An 11464-nucleotide genomic window follows, 5' to 3' on the forward strand; every position below is an offset into this window, starting at 1 on the left:
ATAATTACAACACAAATGACTACTTTAAGTCAATACAGTTTTATTTGACCAAATCAAAGGGTTAAAAAGCCCTTAGGCTTTTGAATACAGTTTAGTGGGAGATGTAGACAGGTATGGTCAAGTGAAGATGTTACTCTGCCTCATTACTAGTGTCCTCACGAGAGCACCAGACCATATTTCTGTGACTGTAGAGCATCAGGGCACCTTCGTCAAGGAGGGTGAGGTGACCTCTTTGTGCATTGTTGGGCTGGTCGATGTTACGATGTCCAGATCACCTCTCGGTCTCTATAGAGCTCCAGGGTACCTTTGTCAGTGAGGGTGAGGTGGCCTCTCTGTGTATTGTTGCAACGGGCGGTGTTACTTGACCAAATGGGATGGTCCTGTTTGGTGTAGATGACCAGGTTTCCATCCTTTTGGAGGATGAGCCTCTGAGCATCTTTGTTCACAGTGTTTGATGCCCAGACAACCCGACCCCAACCATAGAGCACAAAGTTGCCATCGGTCTGCAAAGAGAAAATGTATTTGCATATAAACATGTTAGACAGATGACCACTGTACTGCTGTGCATTCCTTTCATCCACTTTTAAATGATCACTTAAAGTTTAGGGTGAAAAATATTTCCCAAATTATTTTTCAATATTCGCGGCAAGTGTTCGTCAGCTAAATCAAAATATTAGGGGTGTGCATTTATTCCATTCAATACGTATCTAGATACTTGGTCTGCGATATGATACAGGAATGATACGTTTTCATTTGAAACAATGCGATGCGGTTTTGATTAGAGAATGAATCAATGCGATTTGGTTTGATGCGATGTAAATCGATGCACTAAGATTTTAATTTCCCATTCTAAATTAAAATCTGCAATTCGTAACATATCAGAATGTATAATGGACATCCACAAATGAATACACACATTAGGAAACGTAACATATCAATGGTGACCCGTCATTGAGGGCAGAGCCTGTTTTGCATGTTATTTTGGCATTAATACGTGTCACATATCAGTTTGCAAACAATGTAAAAAATAAAAATTAAGTTAATAAATCCGCATACAAACATGGTCTCTTTTTTTGCTTTCTTGAGTAAGGCAGCTTCAAAATGCAGGTGCTTCAGCATAGCTCATTGCTTTCTGTGGTGGTGGGACAGCCATTGGAAAATACAGAGCTTAGGGATTGGTAATGTATTCTAGTTGTGCAGTGATTGGCTCAATGTTCTGTCACTCGTTGGGACACCACATAAACGCAAAATATACATTGAGACCTCAAATTCAAGTCCCATGGGTGCTGCCATAGTTACATTAGAAGTGCCCATCCAAGAAGGCTCAAGGTCGTTGGCCACAGATAAATTGTTAAATCACGTTATATCTACCGTAGATTTGATTGGACTGATCATGTCAACATCATACTTTCAAAATTTTAGCTAGCAAGCAGTCATCTTCATGAATCACGGTGACAGTCTGCTGGCAAATCCTTTTCAATCCTTGTCATATGAAGAGAAATTATAGATAAAATGTATTGCTGCTCATCAACCATAAACATTACACAAGTTGGAAATTGCAAATTCAACAATGAGTGGTTGCAAAGCAATCATTAGCCTGCTATTCAGTAGAGGGTGTTTGGTCCAAGTCTGGGTTTAAGGGTCTCTATTCCAAGCTTAAAAGGATAAACATTCAACACCATGAACCAGAAAAGTTTGAATACATTGGCCATGCTGTCAATCCAGCATGCCTTCTGCTGCATTCAAAACAACTGGAAACTTGGAAATCTCAGACTTTAATGAAATCAAGACAACAGGGAACTCTGGGGGGGGGGGGGGAAACAAGCTCAGACTGGGAAAATACATTTTTGAACGGTCATTCAACTCGGAATTCAAAGTTGTGAACTCGGGCCTCTTTCTAGAGCTCCGACCTGAAGATCACTGACGTCATGATTCAACCTTGTTCCCCCCCCCCCCCCCCGAGTTCCCAATTGTCTTGAAAGCACCATAAATCCAGGAAATGCCAGACTGATGAAAAATTTGCCCACAAGGACCGCCGCGCCACCCTTCCTGTTCAAGTGAGCACGGCACAACAAGGGGAGTCCAAAAATGGCTTGTTTGTAGCTGAATAAATGATGTAATATGACAGGGAGATATGTATACTGTAGCTAAGAAAGTACTACTACGTGTATTTTGTGTAGTAAGATGTTAGTAGCCCATGTGCCTCACCCTAATAATTTGGTCCCTTCCCCCCCTACTGTTCTGACTTGGTGGTGCCCATGTAGCCTATTTTAGAGTAATGTAATCATTGAATATTGTAAGAGCTTTCATTGTCTGCTTATATGCCCTCTTTATCCAATGGTACTGACTTGGTGTACAGGGAGAATGCTGTAAGAACGGCCCATGTTCTGAATTCTGTCGCTGTACATCTCAAAAGCTCATTAATGTTGTACTCGAAATTACAGATTGCCTCTTATCTGCTCGTTGTCCCCTTATGCCATAGTTTGTACAACTCAATCATCAGTAGAAACCACATTTGTTTAAGCAAGTCAGCCATATCAGCTATGTTTTTACAAAGGGCAGTAAATGATGAATTAACCGTGTCGCTGCCAGACAAGACTCCACTGATAGCCAGGTGTAGCAGTGATAATGATTTATGATACTTTCCAGGTCTACGCCCAAACAGTTTGAACTTCTAATTCTACAAATGAATCCCTCCAGAATTAAGTCTCTCACTGTTGCCGCCTGTTATAGACCCCCCTCAACTCCCAGCTGTGCCCTGGACACCATATGTGAATTGATTGCCCCTCATCTTCAAAGTTTGTTCTGTTAGGTGACCTAAACTGGGAAATGCTTAACATCCCAGCAGTCCTACAATCTAAGCTAGATGCCCTCAATCTCACAAATTATCAAGGAACCCACTAGGTACAACCCTAAATCCAAAAACATGGGCACCCTCATAGACATTATCCTGACCAACTTGCCCTCCAAATACACCTCTGCTGTTTTCAATCAGGATCTCAGCTATCACTGCCTCATTGCCTGTATCCGCTATGGGTCCACAGTCAAATGACCACCCCTCATCACTGTCAAACGCTCCCTAAAACACTTCTACGAGCAGGCCTTTCTAATCGACCTGGCCAAGGTATCCTGGAAGGATATTGACCTCATCCCATCAGTCGAGGATGCCTGGTCGTTCTTTAAAAGTAATTTCCTCACCATCTTAAATAAGCATGCCCCTTTCAAAAAAATGTAGAACTCCAGACCTGACTGCCCTCGACCAGCACAAAAACATCCTGTGGCGGACTGCACTAGCATCGAATAGTCCCCGCAATATGCAACTGTTCAGGGAAGTCAGGAACCAATACACACAGTCAGTCAGGAAAGCAAAGGCTAACTTTTTCAAACAGAAACTCCAAAATGTTTTGGGACACTGTAAAGTCCATGGAAAACGAGAGCACCTCCTCCCAGCTGCCCACTGCACTGAGGCTAGGTAACACGGTCACCACCGATAAATCCATGATAATCGAACATTTCAATAAGCATTTCTCTACAGCTGGCCACGCTTTCCTCCTGGCTACCAGCTCCGCAACCCCCGCAGCTACTTGCCCGAGCCTCCCCAGCTTGTCCTTCACCCAAATCCAGATAACAGATGTTCTGAAAGAGCTGCTAAACCTGGACCTGTACAAATCAGCTGGGCTAGACAATCTGGACCCTCTTTCTAAAATGGTCTGCCGCCATTGTTGCAACCCCTATTACCAGTCTGTTCAACCACTCTTTCGTATCGCCTGAGATCCCTAAATATTGGAAAGCTGCCGTGGTCCTCCCCCTCTTCAAAGGAGGTGACACTCTAGACCAAAACTGTTATAGACCTATATCCATCCTGCCCTGCCTGTTGTCCGGAACTCTGGCAGTCTCTATGGGGGTGCCACAGGGTTCAATTCTCGGGCCGACTCTTTTCTCTGTATATATCAACGATGTCGCTCTTGCTGCGGGTGATTCCCTGATCCACCTCTACGCAGATGACACCATTCTGTATACATCTGGCCCTTCTTTGGACACTTAACTAACCTCCAAACGAGCTTCAATGCCATACAACACTCCTTCCGTGGCCTCCAACTGCTCTTAAACGCTAGTAAAACAAAATGCATGCTTTTCAAACGTTCGCTGCCCGCACCCACCCGCACAACTAGCATCACTACTCTGGACGGTTCTGACTTAGGAATTTGTAGTTGTCCACATTCTAGGTGTGTGGCTAGACTGTAAACTCTCCTTCCAGACTTATATCAAACATCTCCAATCTATAATGAAATCTAGAATCAGCTTTATATTTCGCAACAAAGCCGCCTTCACTCACACCGCCAAACTTACCCTCGTAAAACTGACTATCCAATACTCTACTCAGCAAACTGGATGCAGTCTATCACAGTGCCATCCGTTTTGTTACCAAGGCCCCATATACCACCCACCACTGCAACCTGTATGCTCTAGTCGGCTGGCCCTCGCTACATATTCGTCGCCAGACCCACTGGCTCCAGGTCATCTATAAGTCTATGCTAGGTAAAGCTCTGCCTTATCTCAGCTTACTGGTCACGATAACACCCATCCGTAGCACGCGCTCCAGCAGGTATATCTCACTGGTCATCCCCAAAGCCAACACCTACTTTGGCCACTTTTCCTTCCAGTTCTCTGTTGCCAGTGACTGGAATGAATTGCAAAATAAAAAAATCATTTAAAATAATAATTTAAAAGTCGCTGAAGCTGGAGACTTATTTCCCTCACTAACTTTAGTTGCTTTAGTTAATAAATATATATTTTGTTACTCCTTATCTCCACGTTGTCTCCCTTTTGTTACGGGCTTTGAGCCGGTTCGTGACAGTTCTAAACTAGCCTACCTGGTTAAATAAAGGTGAAATAAAAACATCTATCTCATGATCTACATCAGCAGCAGATATTCATTTAGAATGGGAAATTAATGTGTTCATGCAACAGTGCATAGAATCATATCGCATCGAACTGAATCTCAATTCGTTCTCTAATCAAACCATATCGTTTCCTACTAAAACATCATTTGTGTCTCATATCGGAGCCCATGTATCTAGTATACCCTGATTGTTTAAAGAAAAACTACCAAAACTATTTCTGATCGTGAACCTGGACAATAAAAATGAAATCTATTTTAAGTCCATTCAGCAGTTAATTCGATGATAAAGCTAGCCATTCCTGGTGCTTTTTCTCCACGCGAATGTTTTAAAAGCATCTAATATTTATTTTTTAGTGGTGCCTGTTGAGTGATTTATTTTTCGTCTGCTGATAATTGCTTCAGGGTTGTTGAGTCTAAGGCTATAGGATTCGTCCAACTGTTTAATTCGGATTTATATCAATTTCCATAAATCTTTTAAAATTGTCATTAATTGCGTTGTTTCTAATTAACATGAATTTGTATATTTTACAATTATAACTGGTTTAGCGTGTATTCGTTTTGTGAGATATTTACCAGGGTTATCTTCCATTAAGTAATATGCTTTATTTGAGTTTAACCTGTAGTTGTTGGCTCTCTTCAAAAGTAAAAGATCGTGTTCCTGCGTAAATTTAGAAAATGTTATTTTCTTCTTTATCTTGTAAAGATTTATGGGCTTTCTAAGATTGTGATTTATTTATCTTGCATTTTAATTTCTAAATCAGATGTAACTTTTTGCAGATTATGAGATTATCATTCCCCTAATGTTAAAAAAAAATGGTATTTAACTAGGCAAGTCAGAACACATTTATTTACAATGACGGCCTAGGAACAGTTGGTTAACTGCCTCGTTTGGGGGCAGAACGACAGATTTTTTTCCTTGTCAGCTCAGGGATTCAATCTAGCAACCTTTCGGTTACTGGCCCAACGCTTTAACCACTGGGCTACTTGCCGCACCAATGTACACCTTAAAGGCATACCAAATTATATCAGCGGTTGGCTTTTCTCTGTCCTCTGTCTACATTTGTAATGGTAAAGATTTACATTTACGTATTTAATACTTTTCGGATCCAGAAGATGCTCGCTGATGATTATCCTACTACAGTTGCTGTGTAGGAGAAAAAAATAAAAAAAGTATTTCTCTGTTGGTGTAATTAATCAGAATGATCATTATCATTTTTTTTTTATCCAGTAAATTCTTGAATAGCTTTTCTTACTTAGAGAAAAAACAGATGCCTCGATCTTTAGTTTCTTGGCAATTTCTCACATGGAATAGCCTTCATTTCTCAGAATAATAATAGACTGACGAGTTTCAGAAGAAAGTTCTTTGTTGCTGGTCATTTTGAGCCTGTAATCGAACCTATTTCTGATCAATTTGATGTTATTTTAATTGACAAGAAATGTGCTTATCTTTCAAAAACAATGACATTTCTAAGAGAATAAAAAATAATGTTTCAAGATTAAGGTTCAGCTGAAGGCACCAGAGTTAAATCCTCTCACTTTGCCAGTAACTTTTTCTGCTACCATTAATGTCAATCCGTCTACACATACAGTTTGATGCATACGTTTGATAAATCCAACATATGCAACATAATTTCCAATTGAACCCTGTGTTTGCCTTGCAGCATTGCGTTGCAGAGCCAGTTGCAGTGAGTTCTGTGTGGTGTGTTGGATTTATCGAATGCTTCAAACTGTATGCTAGATGGCTTGACGTTAATGGAAGCAGAAGGTGAATGTTGAACATATCCATTAAACATTTTTTAAATATATAATTAAAGTTTGACTACATAATCTATTACACATCATTGATTTAATGACACGGTCTGTCTGATCACAGCATGAATCGTTACATCCCTACAAAAACCATTTCTAAGGTCAAAATAAGTTGCAGACCAGATATCTAATGTTAATATAATTGAAATGTAAGTGTTTCACTAACTATTGTACCTGAAAGATAGCTTTAAATTGTCCATTGTTGGAGAGGAGGTAGTCCTCTTTCAGCAGAATCCTCTCGGTGCTCATGTAGTTCTTACTCATGATTCTGAAAGAGAGAATTTATATTGTTTATTTGCTGCTGTTTATTATAGTAAACACCCACACAAACAGGAAGGAGCGAAACACATTTAGACAAAAGGAAGAAAGAGAAAATGTGCCTAAACTAGCCCTTTTATAATGAGAATGGATAATTCCAGTTCTAAATGACAAATGTAAAAAAAACAACTAAATAATACACAAAAGTAATAGAAATGCATCTCATTAAGACCTAATTTAACTGGCCATTCCATGTACATAAATTTAAAAAACACACGTTAAAATAGGAGTTACCTCAAATTCTTAAATGAACTTCCAAGTATTTAGGAGCAGTAGATTGAAGAGGTGAATTGCAGGTTGCAGTTGTGCGGTGATGAAGCAGCTCTGGCCTTATATCCCTGCTCAGGTGAAGGGGGTGGAGTAATAAGGATGAGGAAATGGGTGGTGTCCAATGTACATTCAATTTGACCAAATGCGGCAGAAATGTACATGATAGATACAATGACCAGTGGTGGAAAAAGTACCCAAATGTCATTTGAGTAAAAGGAAAGAAACCTTAATAAAAAAATGACTAAAGTAAAAGTCACCCAGTAAAATTCTATTTGAGTAAAAAAACAAATACATATATATATATATTTCGTTTTAAATATACTTAAGTATCAAAAGTAAATGCTAAAATATACTTAAGTATCAAAAGTAAAAGTTGAATAATTGAATAATTTCAAATTCCTTATATTAAGCAGACCACACTGCACCATTTTCTATTAAAGAAATATATATATTTACAAATAGCCAGGGGCACGCTCAAACACGAAGACATAATTTACAAACAAAGCTAGGGTTTAGTGAGTCCGCTAGATCAGAGGCAGTAGAAATGACCAGGATGATTGTTACGGAGTGTAATTGATAGGTAATCGACTACACGGACTGTTTCCTGGACTCCGTGTGTAGGGATTTGTACAATGCTTGAACAAGGCTATTGAACTTGACATTGGTGTCTGTCTTCATTCCTTTATCCAACATTTCGTACTGAAACATGGTATCAGAAGTGTCTTGAAAACCACACGTTTGTTATTTCTGTAGCTAAGTACAGTATTGGCGCGGTTACGTCCCATATGCGAACACACGCCGTTTCCTACTGCTAGTCACAACACTGATCAACTTGTTGTTAGCTGGCAAGCTAGCATCACTACCTAATGTTACCCCGATGGCTGAAGGCAAAGATATCTCATATTCCATCGCTATGGCAGCGAACATTCCGCCACCAAATCCCATGGTTCTCACAGGGGTCTCGAATACTAATTGGTACAACTTCAGGGATGAATTCGAGGACTATGCGCTGGCAACCGGTTTACATAAGAAACCCAACGAGGTCCAAGCGGCAACTGAGGAGTTTAATGGGCAGCGAATGCAGGCATTTCTACCGGCACAAACTCACCCTCACAGCACGACAACAGTGTGATGCAAAGGCTATATTGGATTGCATTGGAGAATTACTTCAAACCCACCAGGAACGTCATTTACGATTGGTTCGTTTTCGGAAGCTGCAAACAGGGTGAGTCAGTACACATCTTTGTAACACGTTTGAGAGAAAGATCCGCTACTTGTGAATACTGGGGATTGAAAGATGAATTGATTCGTGACAAAATAGTGCTGGGAATTGCAAATGAGGATACGCGCCGGCGTCTACTAAGAGAGAGACGCATTGCTTGCTCTTTAGGGTTTTAGGCTGGGTTTCTGTACAGCACTTTGATATATCAGCTGATGTAAGAAGGGCTATATGAATACATTTGATTTGGTGTAAATACTGTGAAAATACACACGCACGAGGCAAAGAGCACTGCCCTGCCCTGCCTACATTAGTAACTGCCTTTGAAATGTGCTGCACTGCCGAAGTCAGTGACATGAGAATGAGAGCAATGGAAATCGAGACCCCATGCACCGATGTTGGTGTTTACATACTGGAGAGGGAATGCAAAACAACAACGCTGGACAGAGTGGAATCAAGTGTATCAAAAAGGCAGTTTATTGAGTCAAAGATATCTTGTCCTGCCGTTTATCGTGCACGGACCTAAGCAATATGACTCTGTGAGGAGTCAGAATAATTAGGCTGCCCAGCCAGAGTTTACAGCAGAATGTATACACAGAATAATGTAGGTGGAGTCTTGTCGTGTTGGTCTTCTGACTGGTCCTGAAGTGTTGGAGGCAGGCCTGCTTTAGCCAGAGCAGGAGCCCCATTGGTGCACAGCAAAGTCCTTTGCTCTTGGCACCCGACCAGTAGGGGGGGGGGGGGGTAGAGTGTGAGTGTACAGTGCTCATGAAATGTATGTGTGTCAAGGAAGTGTGGATTTAGGGACTGGTAATGTCTGCTTTAGGCTCAGGTGTTTCCTGTCTTTGCAGGAGTGCATGCAAGGGTCAATGTCAGTGAGATAGTTTGGCACTCTAAGCTCGTTAGTGTTGCAGGATGTTCTTTGTAGTTTACAGGGGAGTATATTTGCGTGATGGCAGCTGTGTGTCCTTCGGATAATCATGTTATTGCACGTAGGCTCTAAACTTGACTGAGGACACTGGGCCCAGAGTTATCTGAGGGCATCCGGTTTAACCAGAGCATTGGCCTGCTAGTAATGCTTGATATTAGATTATTTATATAACACCGATGTTGATACTGTTCATGCTGTTGCCAGGCAGACATTCTGACAAAACAAATCAAAACAGAGTAATTCACCATGAACGGTGAAGACAGAGAACCCCATAGCATGTATCTGGGTTGGCGCCTCCCCTTGGGTTGTGCCGTGGTGGAGATCTTTGTGGGCTAAACTCGGCCTTGTCTCAGGATGGTAAGTTGGTGGTTGAAGATATCCCTCTAGTGGTGTGGGGGCTGTGCTTTGGCAAAGTGGGTGGGGTTATATCCTGCCTGTTTGGCCCTGTCCGGAGGTATCATCGGATGGGGCCACAGTGTCTCCTGACCCCTCCTGTCTCAGCCTCCAGTATTTATGCTGCAGTAGTTTATGTGTTGGGGGGCTAGTGTCATTCTGTTATATCTGGAGTATTTCTCCTGTCTTATCTGGTGTCCTGTGTGAATGTAAGTATACTCTCTCTAATTCTTTCTTTCTTTCTCTCTCTCTCTCTCTCTCGGAGGACCTGAGCCCTAGGACCATGCCTCAGGACTACCTGGCATGATGACTCCTTGCTGTCCCCAGTCCACCTGGCCGTGCTGCTGCTCCAGTTTCAACTGTTCTGCCTGCGGCTATGGAACCCTGACCTGTTCACCGGATGTGCTACCTGCCCCAGACCTGCTGTTTTCAACTCTCTAGAGACAGCAGGAGCGGTAGAGATACTCTCAATGATCGGCTATGAAAAGCCAACTGACATTTACTCCTGAGGTGCTGACTTGCTGCACCCTCAACAACTACTGTGATTATTATTATTCGACCATGCTGGTCATTTATGAGCATTTGAACATCTTGGCCATGTTCTGTTATAATCTCCACCCGGCACAGCCAGAAGAGGACTGGCCACCCCTCATAGCCTGGTTCCTCTCTAGGTTTCTTCCTAGGTTTTGGCCTTTTTAGGGAGTTTTTCCTAGCCACCGTGCTGCTACACCTGCATTGATGTAAATACTGTGAAAATACACAGGCACAAGGCAAAGAGCACTGCCCTGCCTACGGAAAACCAAGCAGAGCTTGTGGAACTAATAATCACTTTGTAAAAGTGTGTCTCAAAAGAAAAAGACGGGTGAGTGAGGGCAAGATTTACTGTGTTGATGATGTCACTCAGTTTCAGAACAGTGAAAGGGACATTTACATGCATGAATCAATTGGGGCTGTACACTCAAGAGGGAAGAAATGGTTTGTGACACTACGATTACACAACAAGCAACATAATGAGCTACAAAGACAAAATCAACCTGGCACCTGATACACACCTCTTGCCCAGTGATACTAGACTAAAGCTGTACTCAGGAGAGCTAATGAGCTCTATGGGCATCTTTGTGACTGAATGTGTAATTCGTGGACGCAAAAACAAGCTGGAGTTTGAGATTGTGAAAACCAGTCAACATTCTCTCCTCTCAGGCTCTACATGCAAACGCCTGATACCTGACATAGTATTTAGCCCAGGTTAAGGTGTGTATACTGTATGATACCTGACATAGTATTTAGCCCAGGTTAAGGTGTGTATACTGAATGATACCTGACATAGTATTTAGTTCAGGTTTAGGTATGTATACTGTATGATACCTGACATAGTATTTAGCCCAGGTTATCTTGTGTATACTGTATGATACCTGACATAGCATTTAGCCCAGGTTAAGGTGTGTATACTGTATGATACCTAACATAGTATTTAGCCCAGGTTAAGGTGTGTATACTGTATGATACCTGACATAGTATTTAGTTCAGGTCAAGGTGTGTATACTGTATGATACCTGACATAGTATTTAGCCCAGGTTAAGGTGTGTATACTGTATGATACCTGACATAGTATTTAGCCCAG

At 41.6% G+C, this 11464-nt stretch overlaps 1 protein-coding gene across 1 annotated transcript; it reads right to left on the reverse strand.

Annotated features, from left to right (window-relative positions):
* Positions 1–23: 23 nt before the first annotated feature.
* Positions 24–7374, reverse strand: LOC110516769 (B-type lectin plumieribetin). Its single transcript, XM_036967991.2, has 3 exons — positions 7265–7374; positions 6887–6980; positions 24–503 (listed from the first exon to the last, which is right to left on the reverse strand). Exons 2-3 carry the CDS (start codon positions 6974–6976, stop codon positions 258–260), a joined length of 336 nt encoding a protein of 111 aa, XP_036823886.1. The 5' UTR covers positions 6977–6980; positions 7265–7374; the 3' UTR covers positions 24–257.
* Between the last annotated feature and the right edge of the window lie 4090 nt (positions 7375–11464).

This window comes from Oncorhynchus mykiss, chromosome 3 (genome assembly GCF_057628025.1).
Source record: "Oncorhynchus mykiss isolate SJ-2025 chromosome 3, ASM5762802v1, whole genome shotgun sequence".
Taxonomy (NCBI): domain Eukaryota; kingdom Metazoa; phylum Chordata; class Actinopteri; order Salmoniformes; family Salmonidae; genus Oncorhynchus; species Oncorhynchus mykiss.